The following is a 17895-nucleotide window of genomic DNA, read 5'->3' on the forward strand; positions in this document are numbered from 1 at the left end:
CTCCAACCTCTTCAAAAAATGAAAAAAGAAACAAATGTCTGATTTGTCAAACTGCAATCAACACCAGGAAAATTAAAGAGAAAAATTAATTCTGATAGGAAGATAATCAACCAGGATATCCTGTGCGGGCCTCCAAGTGGGCTACGTCATCACAGTGTGCCTGCCGTGATGATGTTATCAGGGACAGCTGCATGGGGTGGAGCCAGGGTTGAGCCAAGAGGCAGCCAGTTGCCAGCAGATCCCCTCCTCAGAGACCCATCTGCTTCACATGTCCAGTTTTCCCCTAAACCCCTCAAAGGGATTCCCTGAGTCCTCCTCTATGTCCAGTGGCCCCCTTGTCTTTGAAGTCATGATGCTATATGTTTTCATGGCATTGAAGTCATTATCCTACGGTCATGTCGTGTCACATGTTTGATCTGAAAGTTTGTTTGAAGTTTTACAGGGAACTCCTAATGAAAGTATTGGTTACAGGCCAAACATATTAGATCTATAAAAGCAAAAGCAATCGTCGACAACCAGTGATGATGAACAAGCCTTCATTTATGAATTGGAATTTCTCGGACCGGTGCAGTTTACACTTAATGAAAAGGGACGTCAGCATCAATGGTTGGCAGTGGCTGGCACGCACAGGGCAGTGGTACTAATTTAATTAAAAGCCCCTGAAAAAGAAGCAGCCCGGCCTAGCTTAATACCATCAATTAGGGGTTACTCTGCCATCTGACTAATATCCCACACCCCATTTGTGTGATTCATACAGGAAAATATGCCTCTTTGTCTTCGAGGTCAACCAACTCTTTGGAGAAGCTGGCGCGGGGTCAGGAAACAGTAGCTGAGGGTGTAGGAGTGGGAACGAAGGCGCTGGGGTTGGGGGTTGTTTTACTAGATTAGCCATAGCATTAGGTCATTTTGAATGTGAACTCATGTATTTTCATCTTCACTTTTGGAAATCTCGTCAAAGTGAAGCAGCTGGTGTGGAGAGAAAACTATTGTGAGAGAATATTTTCAGCGGTTCATTTCAATCAGAAGAGAATCCTTAAGTTTGTTTTTTTTTCATGGATATAAAAGTTTTTCTCAGATGTGTTTGATTCAGTATGAGTATTTATTTTAGGTTCATTTGGAGCCCATGATTTATATGCATAGCTTTAATGCCTGCTAATGTTCCCTCAAAGTTTTATGCAATTACAAAATATGCTCCTTATTTATCTTTTTTAATCTTTGGTTTTTTGAGTTAGTCTTCAGGGGATCTTGCTTTATGATGCCTGCTAAGGCTTGGGATTGTGCCTGTTTTGAGAGAAACATGAAATTCAAATGAATCAGTCTCGTTTTGTTTCTATATCAGTCCAAAACAAAAGTAGAGGATGTCCCAAGTAGGCATCGATTGTATTGTTTAAGAGTTTTCAATGTCTCAGGAGTCCTTTACCCACCCCAATGGAAATTTCTGAAGCTGTATCATGAAATAAAAGTCTTCTGCCAATTCCATTTTTTAGAGTAATGAATCTCTCAGATCTGATTGTGCTCTGATAAAGGCGCTGGCCTTGACAGGACACTTTCAGAGCAATAAAGCTGTCTCTGTGACGAGAAGGCATGAGTTACTCTGGACTAAGAACGGTCCAACAGGAGACATGATGGGATACGATGCCTGTAATGTAATTAGCCACAACTGGCCACATGAGCACATTTCATTCATCCATGCCACCGTGGCATGAACTGGCACATTCCCAAATAATCAGAGCCATGACTGTTATTCCCGTAGCATCTCACACAAGAAATGCCAATAAAGCAATCTCAAATCTTGAATCACACAGACTCACAACAGTGATAGCAGATACAATCCAATTGTCCCTGCAGCCTCTATCCAAGAAGGCTCATTGTGGAGACTACAATTCTTTCTGGCTGAGGGTGAGAGGAGATCTGTACGTGTGTGACTATTATTACTATTGAATCATTTCTTTCTGAAATTCTAACTACAAGTGCCAAAGATTAAGTGAGTGATGTATGTCACACATTATCTGGGCATCATTTTAATCCTCTGCAATTAAGAGGAAAGGAATTTCACTCCTCAGTTTGCCTACATTTACATAACCCTTGGTTTAATAAGTCCTTTGCAGTTTGACATTACATCCATTTCTGTGTTCCAGCAATGCTCCTCTGTGAGGCTGGCTCTTTGATAGAGAATATTATTACATTTTGATTAGTCCCCACTGTTACCACTGCAATATTGCAATGCTGAGTCTCATCAAATGTGTCCCGGGCTGGAATGGAAGAAATATTACATTTCCTGTTTTTAATTTTGAGAGAAAAGTTGAACTGGGACATTGGCAGCCCAGTAGATGAGATTAAATTGTGTGTGACTTAACTTTTTTTTTTTTTCTTTGAAAAAGATTTGGAGAAAATTAGGCAGGAAGTATGCGGCTTTTCCTGAAGCCTAATGTTTCCTCTGGGAGCTGCAGCATTGTTACACTCTATCAACTTAATGGGCTACATATCCTCTGAATATTGTGATCTCCGCGGATTTGAGTTTAGTTTTAGGGATGAGAGAAACTGTTTTATATCTATATTATAATTGTTTTAACCTTCCATTAACATTTTAGCCTCAAAGTTTTGAGGAATTCCACAGAAATACTGTAGATGATACACTCACGGTATATCAGTCCTTCTCTGCCCTTCACCTGCTAAAGAATGATTAATACTGAGAACTGAGCAGCTATTTGTAAATCAGCTGATAGATTCTCGCCCTGACCTGTTTATTCTTGTTCTGTCCCACAGGCCAGAGTCTGGAATCTCCAAATTTACACATCGTCTATCCCTCAAAGAGCGGCCCACCAAAACAGAGAAGACTTCCTCTGCTAGAACTCCATCCTACAGGCGACGATCTCTTAGTGTGGACTGGTAAGACCAGATTTTCTCTTTTTCGGCTTCATCGCATTTTCCATAATCTATGGTTTACGCATTTAAAATCTATGGTTATAATAGTGTACTTGCTCTTTGTTACTAGAGCTCTTCTCTGAAGTTTTGACCTGTGATGATTATTGGGTGAAATAAAACTTGATAACTTGGTGTCAGGAGCTGAACTTTGAAGAGAGGAATTTTTCACTAATCACAGTGGAAATCCAAAAAGTAACACCTAACAAGAGAGACATGACTGCAACTGAGCCATGCTATGTGTGTGTACAAAGTCAAGGCTGAGGTTGATGAGTAATGGGGTCTAACGTTTTTTAGGCGGGAGCAGAGAGAGGGTGGAGTGCCGATAGGGTCCTGCTCAGTCTCTGTGTCTGGGTTTCGTTGAAGAGCGCCAAGCAGCTCCAGTGGCGCCGGCTCATCTTGCTCTTGTAAAGCTCCAGTCCTCAGGCAGCCGATGAAAGGAGTTTGAAAGCTTTCCATCACGAGGCTGCCTTCCCGTCCCCACCCATGGGAATCCTTCCCAGTCTCCCCTCTTGTTGCCTGGCTTCTACTCGTTTTATCTACCCATCCATCCTGCAGTCTCTCCATCTGGCATCCCCCCTGAGTTTCCTGCTATGTATTCTTGGCTCTTCCTTTTTACATCTCTCACCATTGGGAAACTAGCCCTGGGTTAAAGCGGATCTTACACTTCCTTTGCACTTAATTTTGTCAAGTAAAAAATGTCCAAACAGTCACGGGTCTAAACAGCTTCCAGGTTTCTGATTGCAGCGTGGGGACCACAGTAGCTTTTCAGTGGACTTACTTTGTGGTTTATGGAGTTACAGGTGTGGGATCCTCTGAGGTCCTATCAAATCATGCTAGGGCCCAGTGTGAGGTCTTACAAGGTCTTTTGTTGGTCTTACGAGACCCACTGTGTGGTCTTGGACTGACGTTGCGATGTGTGGTCCACCAGCAGAAATGTGGTGTTAAGTGTGTGACTGTATGTGCAGTGTGAGGTCTTTTAATTTTACAGCTCTATGTTTTTATCCTATGTTGCTGTAGAGGGGACCTGGCCTTTAAAGTTCAGGCCCTGATTGATGTGGTCTGGTTTTAATGAAACACAGTGGGTAGATTGGACATGTTCATTTACAAGAGGGATTCTGTGTGGGAGGGGGTAGGTGGTGACTACAGCTGGATTCTGACTTTCTCCAGGGTGAGCCACTGTTACAGCATTGTGACTGGCCCTTTGTGACATAATAAACAAGGGACCCCAGTAGGAGAGATTCAGGGCTGAGGGCTGAGTCATTGCTACTGGGAGGTGAAACAAGGTCAGTCCAGGTCATGAAGAGTCTAGCACAGCTCCTCTGGAATGCACAGACAATACGCTCACGTATGCCAGCAGCATCTCTTGAAACAATCCCATGAGTCAGTCACATTTTCTGAATTGTTAGACATTTATCACTTCATATTGTTTTTCTTGTCACTGCATATGATAATTTTCCATAAGAAATTGAGCTGTATTTTCTTTGTAGTATACTCAAATATTTAGTGTTGTTTAGTTTCTCATATTGTATTAAAGATGAGTTTATTTGTTTCCTGAGTCTTTTGCCATAACTGTGAGGCATTATTTATCTTTAAGTAGTTCATGCAGGTCAGACAGATTTAAATAGGTTCCTTTTGTCTGCAAACTGTAGGGTGGATTTTGTGTGTCCTTAGACAGAGACTGTAAAAAGTCAGAGAAAGTGCTGCACCTGTAATGAAAGTGAAATGTGTAAAAGTAGGGTTATGTATTCATATATAATTTTAAATTAAGTTTTAATCACATTCATTCCCACCCCCATCTCTCAATCAACACTCAAAAGTAAAGCGAGACAAGGACTATATAAAATACCAAACTGGAAACCTACCAGCAGCCCTCCGCAGTAAAGTAGTCTCAGGTGACTTAACACTTTACTATCTATTTAGTGGCCCATTGCCGTTTATGTCGATTCAAATCAGATACCCAAACAAACTGTGACTATTAAGGGAATACTGAGCCAAGGCAACCCCATGTACAAGCCTGAAACAGGAGCTGTTTTGTAGCTTTATCAAAGTCTGTAAGAGCTGGCAGGGCCTTGGGAAAATGCGATAATAAAAGATAATGGCAGTGTTATTGTTATTGGTAATCATAGTAAATGGGCTCTAGGGGTAGGAGTGGAGAAAAGAGCATAGGGAGGAGGAGGGTGGATTTAAGGGAGTGTTCAAGGGGAAATCAAAGGGTATTTTCTGAGATTGCTGAAAAAATATTGGTGCATTTTCCGGGAAAACGTCAGCTTTAATGATTCTAATGTATGTAAGTGACATCCGTGGGTAAAGCAGCGGCCTTGTGAGATTCAGGGTAAAATTCCATTTTTATTTCTACTTCTCTAAATCCATTTTAAACTTATTTCACTTTCACTCTGTCTCCTTCTACCATTCAGTGTGCCACAAAGGAATTCTTAGCGTTATGAGAGAATGTGAGTTCAAGATCTTAAACTAATACAATCAGCCCAACATGGATCTGTTTTCACACTGGCATGTATATTTGCTCTCCTTGTTTCCTGCGCATGAAGTGGACACGGGAGACATCCAGGAAGTCTTGAAGTCAATACTGGGGCTATAAAGGGACACTGGTTCTGTTCCTGCATACAGCCTGTAAATAAGTCTTTATTTCTATGTCCTCGCACAGTGACCGGAAAGGAGTTCCAGCCCTTTGCCAAAACCCCACTGTACAATCGAGAAGCAGCCGTGTATGTCGGCCAAGCAGTTTTTATTTCCCATAACAGTTTCTTAAGTACTTAAACATCAACATGGAACATGCACTAGAACTAAATCCACTTCATAAATGAAGCTTGAAATTTGAACAATGCAGTTGACAACGCCCCGGTAAGTGTTCGATTGTGATGTGTGTGGCTGTTCCTCTTACATTGGAAGGTCTGAATCCTCTCCATCCCCTGGGGGCTTCTCCGCTCCATCTGGTGCCACCCTGTCTTCAAGGATAACTCAAAGATGACAGCGCTCTGAGGATGATGTCTTAACTTCAATTTCCAGAAAGAGACCAGTCTCTCCTTTACATAGTCCACAGTACATACCCAGACACTCACAGAGTGGCTGAAACTTCTATTTGCATGTCTGATTTTCTCCTTGATATTCACACTCACACATTGGAATAGTTACCATTTGGGGTTACCAAGTGCTAATCCGTATGAACTGTGCACAGAGGGAATAAAAAAAGAACAGAGAAATCACCAAAGTCTTAGTGGAAAAAGAAGGGCAATACTCAAAGGGCCGGGGTGTAAAGTGGTTTTGGACAGTGTGCCACTCGCCTCATTTGGTTCTAATTTGATTTAATATTCCCCACTCTTTCTTTTTCATTCCCCCTTTAGATTTCTTTCCTTTTTTCTGTGGCTAAGGGCTGTCAGTTCAAACGAGTTGGACAAATGGGGAGGTTATAGATGCCTGTAATTTTTCTCTCAGAAATTCTGATCAGAACACAGTGTTAAAGTTCAACCCCAACAGGGAGTGACTCCTGCCTGGAATTTCTGACAGTTTATTTCTGATTTGTGACTTTATTAAAAGAGATATTATTCTCAAAAACTCTCAAACACTAAAAATAATGGTGTAAGCTATAGCTTAAGATAAGTGCAGAACAGAGCGAGGAAATAATCACTGTCTTTTTAATGTTTCTCTGAAATTACATAACTTTGTTTGTTACTATATTATTTAATAGTTGAGTTGGCTTTCCTATAATTTGCTGGTCAGTGGCCTTAACCCTTAGAGGCTATTTGAATGCTTTCATGTGTTGAGTTTGTACTTAAGCTTCTTCTTGGCCTGCAATATTCATTTATTGAGGTTGAGGTGTTGGCGAGATCAAACTATAGATTCCAGCCCACAAGGGAGTTGAATTTCTGCTTACCTCTCTGCTTTTGGACAGGCCCTCTGCTATTGTGTCTCCGACAAACCCACACATACGCACATACACACACATTTACCCATGCCCATGTATACTCAGGCAGATTAATACAGTGCACATACTTACACATATAAGAAAAAATCCATACATTCCCGAATAAGCATGAACAGCCTCAGATTTGTATGACCCCACAAAAAGACAAGTACATCCACTCCAATACTTCTATATGTACACACTCTGACACACACTGTTCTTGACTCTGGATGCTGTGAGCTGCACTAAGGGAGATTTATGAGGCTGGCTCCCTCTTGTCCTGTGTGTCTCAGATTTGATACTCTGGTTTCCACTCCAAACCTCAACTCAGCACACAGACACAGAGAGACAGGGGGTGGGGATGGAGGGAGGGCTGTGGACTGAATGAGAAATGCGGGTGGGGGGGGTGGATGGTCAGAGAAGACTGAAATAGCTAAGAAAGGGAGGGATAAATCATAAGAGAGTGAGAATAATTGAGATGAAGTAGATGAAAAGACGGATTGAAAATTTAATGAGAGTCAGTGAGAGAGTGACGACGAGCTCTGAAAACCCAGGAATGAAGGAGCAGAGAAGTTATGAAATCAGGAGCACGGAAGAAAAGAGTTCTGCAGTTAATGTGGTGTGTCAGTGTGTGTTTGTTTCTGTTTGTGTGTGTGTGCGCAGAGACAGACAGCCAGCGGGTCAGAGGGTTAGCATGGCTCCATGTGTTGCTTATAAGCTGATAAAAGACAAGCGAGACTGGGGGACCTGTACCCCTCTGCTAACTTTCCGTGAATATTTGAGAGCTGAATTGAGGGTCATACGCACAGAGAAACTCAGCAAGGGACCCAAGAGGATTGTGGTCTTGGAAAATGGTTTACAGATTGAGATAGGAAGCCCAGGTAGTGCAGACATCCACGCCCACATTGGCGTTCCCTGGAAAGGAGCAGGAGTGCTCTGAGAGCCAGCAAAGTTTTACCCACTACTGTCAATTCTGTGCAGTTTCTCTCTTTTATGTTTCCCCTTAACTAACTCAGCTGACTATCAGCAGTTTCTCCATTTACTTCATTTAATCTGAATGCTGTCCAACTCCAGAGTTGGACCTTAGAAATCATCCGTCTTAGTGTCCAGTGAGTTCATCCAGATCTTCTCCTGAAGACTCTTCACACATTCACTGTCAAAATGATATGATACAAAAGTGTTGACTCCATCTGTGAACGTTGATGTTTGTCTAATGTCATGAGGCTGGTGAACGCCAAGTTCACCATCCATTAAAGCCTGTACGCGCACATTTTAGCCATTTTGATGAGTTTGTGCTACAGTCCGCTCTTTAGTCAACATGTTATCATTTTTTGCAAAACATCTCTTGCAGTCAACAGAGACTGATCCCACATTCCCCCACCCCTCACCCCCACAACCATCTCTATCCATCCCTATCCCAGATAAACATGGCGCCCGACCGGCGTGTGACTGAGAGAATGGGCCAACTGGTGACTTCAGTGTCCAGGGGTCGCCCCCGCCTCTCTATTCTCGCTTGCTGGGTGGGTGGCATATGGCGGCCCAGACAGGGACCCCTTTGGTGTGACGCACACACACACACACACACACACACTGAGAGACACACAGAAGGCCTGGAGCCACCCAGGCTGGGCCCACGATTGCCATGGGAGACATGGTGTCACCAAGCCTCTGAGAGAGGCGTGGTTGTATGTATGTTTGTGTGTGTGTGAGCGTACCTTGGAAGAAACCCCCCCTCCTGAGAACATGGGACACTGCCCACCACCAGCCCCCCCTTATCAAAATTAGAGAGCTTTACCTCTGCATGCACACACAACACATGGACACACACTGAGCCAACAGGTGGCAAGCCTTGCTCGGCACAGTAGGCCCACTTCAAAGGTTAAACATACAGCAGACCGCCCACTCTTTCTCTGCCATTCTCCCAAGGGAGAGAAGGAGTAAGTGAGGAGAAAAGGACAAGATAAAAGGAGAGACAGAAAAAAGACTGTGAAAATAGGAGGGATGTAAAGGGCAGTAAGAACCTGTTCATGTGGGAGAATGCAGTGTGATATAATCTATACCTGCCGTCCACAGTCTGTTCTGACTCCCCAATTATGCACAGCTCACACTTCAAAGTGAGTCATGTATGGGTTCAAGTAAAAACAGAAAGCCTACAGGGGTTTTCCAGTTCAGTTGCTTTTTGACTAGCTGTGACTCCTAACAGATGTGTACCAGTGTGTACTTGGTACCAGTGATCTTAGACGACAATATCTCAGCATATCACAGCCAACATAGTTCCTCAGATTTTGCTGTGTGGTTCACACATAAATGAGAGACATCACCAGACACTCAAGTCACTTGTGTTTGCATGTCACTGGTGCATCACCTCAGAACAAAAGCCTGTTAGTGATGAGTAGAAAGTTGACTATCAAAACTGGATAACTTAACAGGCAGCATAATGTTTAGTGGTCGTAACACACAACAAGACGGTTGCAGGTTTGGTTCCTGGCCTGGGGCCTTTCTGTGGGGAGTTTGCATGTTCTCCCTGTGCCTGCGTTGGTTTCCCCCAGGTACTCTGGTATCCTCCCACCGTCCAAAGACATCATGTTTGGGTTCATTGGTGAGTCTAAATTGTCCGTAGGTCTGAGTGTGAGCGTGAGTGGTTGTTGGTCTCTGTGTGTTGGCCTTGTGATGTACTGTTGACCAGCCCTCACCTAATTTCATTACCGGAGGCCATGTTCATAATCGTAGTGATAACACAAAACACTTTCATTCCATTATGTAGACTCCTTGGAAATAAAGTGGAAGGAGATGTTTTTTGCAAATGTGTACCAGTGAAACAATAACACGCTTCTCTACACACCTGATACGTTGCTCAATCCCCTCCATAAGTTATGAGCCTGAAAAGTGTGCCTCTGATTGTCTTTTTGGCTATGAAACGTCAAATCACAACACAGCGCTGCACATGTGCATGCATGTGTGTGCGTTTTAGTATGTGAGCGGGAACGACTATGTCTGCATTTGTTGTGTTGCCATGCCAACTAGTGTGAGCAAGGGTGCTCCTGTGGCCTCATGTTGCCTATAAGCTGATAAGAGCCCAACAGAAGGTACAGCAGTGATATAAATTCTAACAATACTGAACCCCCACCACCATTTCCATCCTCCCTCTCTCTCTCTTTCTTTCTATCTCTTCTCTCCCCTCTCTCTCTCTCTCTCTCTCTCTCTCACTTTTCCTCTGTGTGTCCAGCAGCCTGCTTCCAGCCTGTCTGGTGCCAAGACTCAGATTTCAGAATTTCCTTCTACAAGCCACATTTAGAGCAGCCAGCGTACTCTCTCTCTCTCTCTCTGTCACTCTCTCTCTCACTCTCTCTCTCTTTCTCTCTCTCTCACTCTCACTCTCTCTATCTCTGTGTATATGTGTGTGTGTGTGTGTGAGAGAGTTTGTGCAACATTCTCCTCTCACTGTCTGCCTCTCTGACCCCCACTACAGTGTTTTGCACTGTCCTTCTGGTGTCGTTCTTTGCCTTTTCTCCATCTCCTTCTCTCTCGCTCTTTATTTGTCTATCAATCTACTTCCCACTAGTTCTTTGTTCAGTTTGTGGGAATTGACCTGTCAGACAACCAATGTCAACTGATATGAATGGTCATTTGTGCCCATGTGTAATAAACATGATTAGACACACACTAACACACAGAAGAGATTTATGTGTTGTCATGGTGGAAGACTAGCCCTGTCAGGAGTGTAGAAATTTTGTGTGTGTGGTGTGTGTGTGGGGGGGGGGGGGGGGGGGTATCACACAGTCAGTACACAGCTGACAGTGTGACACTCCAGCCATAAAGTGCCATAGGATGGACTTGGGGCATGAGGTTGAGCAGAGGCAAGGGCAAAAGGGGAAGGAGGTGTGGAGGAAAGTATGGAAAAGTGTTGGCAGTTGATGTTGAGACAGAAAGGAAAACGGGCAGAATGTAACTGTTTTATGCTTCACTGGAATGCTTTGTGAAATGTTTCTTCCCAGCTCTGCGTTTAGAATCCCTGTGTGATCAATATGTTCTTGTAGCTGTCCATATATAGCTATGCACGAGTGTGCTTTTATCACTTCAAAATACACATACAATATCTTTCTATGTACTTCAGTAACAAATTTTATGCCAACATGCATATATGCACACCACCTACACGGACACACACACACATAATCATGAAATAATTTGTAACTGTGTAAGAAATGTTCCATTGTTTATAGTTTCGATTAACGCTATCTGTATTTATAGAAGCAGAAAGCGCTGGCCAAGTACATTTTTTCTGTTTACATTCAAGACCTCATTCGTCTTACTGATGTCCCCATTATCCCCAATAGGGATGAACATGCATTTGTAGTAAATTAGAGATTTTAGCAATGTAATCTTTTCCCCTGAGCTGAAGAAGAATGTGTTGAACTAATGACAGACAGAGAGATGGGGTGACAGTAAAACAAATTGTGTGATGGGTAGAAGAGGAAAAAGAGAGCAATCGAAAAATCCCTGCTGTTTGTGACAGTGTAGAAAAATTTCACTTTCACTAAAAACAAACCCAAAATTTGCTAGACACCTGTTGATGACTTCATATTTTGCCCATCAGAATTCTCAAATTGCTCAAAGACGTGTGCGTGGTTACTGCTGTACTCTGGATAACAGCTCCATCCCATAATAGATTCATCCTCACATGGTTCTGACCGGGCCATTTACTGAGAATGACTGAGCAGCATTTTCCACTCTGCTGCCAGTTGATCTGATTTGATGTGTCTCTGAGATGTTAGCTGCCCACCATCGTTAGGGTCTGTTATGTGCACACTTGTGGGCATTTTTTCGCTGTTACAGAATTCCCCAAAATGTTACATTTTCTGCCACGCTGGAACCAACAATTATTTGTCATTTTCTTGAATTGCAGGTTCTTTCCCATCTTGACTTTTAGTCAGGCATTAAGTAAATGTCTAGACTCTCTGCGTAACATGTAGTCTTTGTTTACATGTGACTCACTGTCTGGAAGACTGAGCTGTTTGTGTAAACAGACTGCAATAACTAATAGAGTGGATGCTGTGTGAATGCATGTTTGCAACTTGGGGGTGCTGATTGTTTAAGGGGCTCATCCAGTCTTACTCCAGCAGGCTGGGTACATTTGATGTGGGATTGATCAGGGGCCAAACATGGAGCCTGGCTTTTGGTAGAGACTTTGGTTTCCCAGAACAACTGTTTCCTGCCTCCCAAAACTGGTAAAACTGTAGGAAATTGTGTGACATAGACTCCGTCTGTGTCGGTGTGAGTTCAAGTGAGTTCAGGTGGGATTATTTGTGCGTGTGTGTGTGTATAATGAGCTTTTTGGGTCTCAGTTTTTTGAATGTGAAAGTTAAAAGCAGATGAGCTGAGATAAAAGCCACGTCTGCTGTGTGGATGTGTGATTTCAATCAACTTTTTATCTTTGAAGCTTTGCGTTTGTCTTCCCAGCAGAGCTATTCACAGCCACAACGTGCTCCTGTTCAATCACCATGAAGGCCACTGACTGGATGAGGTCACAAACACATGCAGTCGTCTGAATGGTCATCCATAAGTGGTAGAAGAAAAAACTTGTCGAAATCTTTGTATTCATTTCTTATCATTAAACATTCTCTCTCTCAGTTGCTTGTTAGGATGACATTTAGTATAGCTGTTTTTAAACACTCTGTTTATCATGTACCGTCCTCTGTCTTTGTGTGGGCTAGGGGGCATGTCATTGGGAAATGACATCCCAATCTCACGTGTAGGATGCAGCGTCTCTTTGACAGCTCACAGACACACACACACACGCACACACACCATGTTACACACTCCCTAGTGTCGTCAGAGAGTGATGGGGCACCGTCCTGCCGACAGGAAAAAGTCGTCTGTTCCATCTCAGGCAAATAACAATAAGCCTGGGGCTGGATTCCAATGGGCTTTCTCTTTGAAATGGGATACCGGCACATGCATTACAAATATATCTCTTGTTTTATCTTCCGGGCCAGGGCCATGGAAAAATTATTCCAAATACCTGCCGCGCTTTATCTGGAACCCTGGAATAGGTTAGGCCCAGCCGGGAACACAAGGATGTCTAAAATAAGGCCTCTATTACGGGATGGAGTGGAGATGGATGGGACGGAGCGGGAAGGGACGGGGATCGGGGGTATTTTAGGTATATCGGCCCGGAGAAAAAGGGCTTGTTGCGGGGGCTTGGAGCTGCTTTAAAGTCTACAATGTGGGCCGCCGTCAGCTGTTGTACAAACTGCATGTGTTGGGGGAGGGTTTGTGTGGGTGTGTATGGATGATCGTGTGGGTTCACACGTCCATAGCTGAGCAGGAGTATAAATAACATTTTTCCTACAGATGTTCTCACCTTGACAAATCTGTTCTTGGCCTGGGTGATACTTCTTGGCATATGGTGTGATGGCCCAAACTAACTCAACCTTTATTTACTTTCCTCAACCTGTCCCCACTCTTCTTCAAACCATTGCTTTTTCAGAACAACATTTACATTTGTGGCATTTAACTAATGATGTTTTCCCGAGTGACCAATAATAAGCAAGCGTTTCTCAAGGACTTGAACACGACACATGGTGAAAGACAAGCACATTGATGGCTGCACTGAATTATGGTCTTCAGGCCACTGCGAAATCAGTTAATGATGAGATCACCACATGCCAAAAGACTACTTTAATTTATATCAAATGTGTTAATCCCATTTATATTATATTCTTTTGGAACAATGCTTGTGTTTTTTCACATCAGTTATTCTGCCTTTTTACTTTTCCAAAAATGGTTTAAAAGTTAAAAACGTTGATATTTTTTATTGTTTATATTTGTTTATGCCATTATTAAATGTTATACTGCAAAAGGGGATCCAGGGCTGAATCAACGCAAGAAGAGAGAGAAGAATGGCAGTAAGGAGAAAAAGTGAAAAAGACCGGGAGTAAAAGACAGGAGGGGGGAGAGATGATTAAAGAGGTAGTTCCTTAAATGTTAGAAGAGGAGGGAGGAACAGAAGGAGAGAAAGGTGTTGAAAGTACACCCAAGGAATTCATTTATCTCTCTGCCTGTGGTGGGACCCTTGACAGAGTCCATCACCATCACCCACAGAGGCCTGCTGACATTTCCTTCAGCAGTTGAGTGTGTGTGAACACCATGGACCAGACTCGCCCGAGAAACTCACCATCATCGACATATTTCCCATGGCAGAATGTAGAGAGGCAGCATAGTCATCATACCAGTGATGCCAAGACACCAGTGGCAAGAACAGCTCTGGCAAACTGGCTTCCCAGCAGGCATTGCCAGTGCTGGATGACTCATATGCCAACATGGTGTCCATCTGGCAGATCAGTGTCATTTATCACCATGCCATAGATCAGAGGTTCCTGCCTCCCAGAGGGGCAAAGATCATTTTCGGGGTTGTGGTATTAATTGGATTAAAAAAACTATTTTTGAACTATGCAAATCTATTCCTTTGATAACAATTTTCATTTTTCCAGATAACCTTAAAAATGTAAATGGGGAAATAAACTTTTATGCTCACCGTCCATCATACACAGTGTGTGATCAGGGGTTATGAGTGGAGTTTGCTTTGTTTCAAGGAGTTACAATCCAAAACTCCTGACAGGCACTGCCATACATACTATTACATCAACACCGTGAATTTCATATTATTCAACAGTTGATATTTGGAGCTGTTATATAGTACAATGTGAGTCATGTAAGAGCCTGATGCCTTGGCGCTTTAAACGCCACTGCCACATTTAGCCCATTGAATTTCTGGTGCTGTCTTCCAGAGCCTGAATGTAAACTTGGTTGCTGAATAGCCTGTTACCAAGTAACTGTCTAGCATGCCAAATTTCTTGTCACCAGACCATCATAGGGGGAACGGATCACAATCAAGTTCCAGAGGATGAAAGGCATGTTTTTTACTCCTCTGGACTTCTGAAGTGTGCTTAGCTTTCTCCTCAGTTGGCTTTTGGTGCTTTTGCACTTTGCATTTCACTGTGCAAGCCCTGTGATCTTTTCCAAAGATGTAAAGCCTTGTGGTCTTAATGGGCAAGAAGAGATTACACGGTCCATGTGTTGAATGAATAATCATATTCCACTCTTTTCTCTTCTCTCATGTCTCTCACCCACCTGTCTCCCCTCCAGGGCTGACACTGCCAAGATGACGCAGCCCATGAGGGGGGACCAGGCCCACCAGCCGGCCCCAGCCCGCAAGTCAGCCAGCCTGTCCTCGCCAAGTGCGGCCCGCCGCCTATACCGCAACTTGTCTGGAAAGTTCCGTGTGGGCACCAACCCCCCTGCCTTGGAGGACAGTGTGCTGTCAGGACGGGGAGGAGACAAGGAGAGGCTGCGCAAAACCACCATAGTAAGCTAAAGAGAGAGAGAGAGAGGAAAAAAGGAAAGAATAACAAGCTCAGGAACATTGTAGTCTAAAAATAGTCAGCGGAAACATATAGACTTGGACAATATGAGGATATCAGGTAATAAGAGCATACACCCACCCATCCCAATATTGTTATGCAAGACAAAGTATACAGAGGGCAGCAGCAGTGTGCGTGCGTGTGAGCAGTTACACAGGATTATAATGTTCACTTTTCATTGACAGAAGTAAAAATGTCTCGATATGAGATTTCCCATTGAACTCAATGTGAACTGTGCTTGTGTCACAGTTCCAGGGTAATGAAGCTCTGTTTGAGGCTGTGGAGCACCAGGAGCTGGACTTGGTACAGCTGCTTCTCTCTCAGTACAGCTTGGAAGAGCTGGACCTTAACACTCCAAACAGTGAAGGCCTCCTGCCCCTCGACATCGCCATCATGACCAACAACGTGCCCATGGCCAAGCTGCTGCTGCGAGCCGGTGCCAAGGAGAGCCCCCACTGTGAGTAGAGGATCACAGTGTAGCTGTCCCTATAGTTTTTTCCAGATTTTTTTCTGAGTTAGTTTGTTATTATATCAGAGCACATTTTCATTCTTTGTGATGTATTAACGCAACAGAATAAAACCGGAGACATATTTCAATGAGCGGCCACACAAAGTTCCCAAATCTATTATTTCAGTTCATAAAATTGCACAGAGACAGTCATTGCACTTCAATATATTCACTTTCTTCATCTTTGTTTTCAGTAAAAAAATATCCCTCCTGGGTCTCAGATATATCAGCGTTGCTCTAATCTATTCATGTAATCCTGTCTTTCCTCGTAAATTTTGATAAGCTGATATAACTTCGGTGATCGAACCATACTTGGCTTTCAGATGGAAATTTGGTGATTTGCCCGTAACTGAAGCCAACCCAACTATGTGTGATGTGTGGAAAAAGTTTTTTCTGCTCTGCCATTCACAGTTTATACCCTTCATTAAGCTAATGAGTAAAACCATAGCTGTCACTTTCTGACAGATCGCTAATCTTGTTTTTTCCCCCTTCAGTAGATTTCAGTGTTTCGCTCAGAGCTGATATCAGTTAGTTTATTTGGACTTCGACGCTCAGTCAGTGGGAATCTGCAACTGTTGTTGTGGAAGCAAAAGCTGCTATCACAGCGTCTGCCGCAGGTTGTGCCCAAAGCAACACTGCACACAAAACCAATAACACAATCTCCTATCATGCACAGCAGGAATGTATCCATCTTTCCAGCCGTCCACACTAGTGACACATTTCTTTCTGTTTTCTTTTGGCAGTGAAAACATATTAAAGGCGATGAAGGGGTGGTAATAATGATGCAATATTAGTCATCTTTGTAAGCACTTTTCACTGTCTGTGATCTGCTGAGCCTCCGCTGCCTTCTTCTGTTAATGATTAGAACTCGCCAGTAAGGCTCCTTGGATGTTTGTGTTTGTACTTTGTGTGTGCGCGCACACACACACTTTTCCAGAGCCGAGCCAGACATCTTATAAAGGTATCATTAAATTGGAAACACTTGAATGGAAAGTGGTGTTTACTGAAGTTCGCTCTTTGATTGTGTTCTCTCTCCAGAACCCAAATAACTCACGAAAGAGAGCAAGTCATGTGTGTGTGTGTGTGAGAGAGAGAGAAAGAGAGAGAAAGTGAGGGAGAGAGAGAGAAAAGGAGCAAACAACAATACAAGTGTAAGGAAAGTAAAGGCCTTTTGTTTTTTTTAAGCATGTGCTAATCAAATTCCATTTGAGGAGAATTAACATAAGAGGCGCTGCAGACTTTCCCTTAAGCTCTGAAAGAAATTGATTTTGATGCTTATTGCTATATGCTGTGCTTGAGTCAACATTGTGTGGTTACCAGAGAGACAAGGGCAGACAAATACAATCAAACAAATCTCTAAAGCATCTTCATATTCACATTATAAATCCCTTAACGGCTCTCAATTGAACAGAGCCACTTTAATGTGCTGTTCAGGATCCCAGCCTTGATGTGAAACAAGGACAAATCAAGACACACATACACACTGCTGAGAGCATCTGGGCCTGTTTCTTGGCCTCGAAGGGTTGCAAATGTAAATCAACACGAACATTTGGCAGTTATGCATCTAAGGATTCTCAGTAATATCCTAATTTAAACCCTAACATTCAACCCCCACCTCACTTCACCTCCTCCAAAGGTGACAAATGGCCTTCAAGTTGTCACACAAGTGGCTGAAGAGAACAACAAAACTAACACCCAGAAAAGATGCTCCAATTCAAAGAGAAGCTCACAGCCACTGAGGAGACACGAACAGAGCCGCAGAATTAAACACCCAGATGGACATTTTGACACGGAGCTTTAAACTTACTGTCAACAGTGGAATCTAACGCTCAACAGTGGAATCTACAATGAACAAACACAGACCACACAGACTAAACACAGACACACACCAGTCCCAAACACTCCAAGAATGACCAACCACCAAAGAAGAAGTACAGTATGCTACTGTCCTTTGTGACCTTAAAAACTTTACATTACCTGGTGTACAGTTTCATTTATTACAGTTGCAGCCACAGTGATTGAAACCGTTGAGCTTTATGTCATGCCACCACCAGCCACGATCACAAACAGCTCAGCCACGATTGGAATATTTTCATTGGGTGTTACATCTCATCTACTCT

General features: G+C 43.2%; 1 protein-coding gene across 1 annotated transcript in view; it reads left to right on the forward strand.

Moving 5' to 3' along the window:
* The window catches only part of ankfn1b (ankyrin repeat and fibronectin type III domain containing 1b), an 86864-nt gene that overhangs the window by 54029 nt on the left and 14940 nt on the right, over positions 1-17895 (forward strand). The window contains exons 4-6 of the mRNA XM_029527896.1: positions 2767-2889; positions 14993-15212; positions 15517-15724. Coding sequence (XP_029383756.1) covers positions 2767-2889; positions 14993-15212; positions 15517-15724 — 551 coding nt within the window. The remainder of the gene's footprint in view (positions 1-2766; positions 2890-14992; positions 15213-15516; positions 15725-17895) is intronic.

This window comes from Echeneis naucrates, chromosome 19 (genome assembly GCF_900963305.1).
Source record: "Echeneis naucrates chromosome 19, fEcheNa1.1, whole genome shotgun sequence".
NCBI classification, from domain to species: domain Eukaryota; kingdom Metazoa; phylum Chordata; class Actinopteri; order Carangiformes; family Echeneidae; genus Echeneis; species Echeneis naucrates.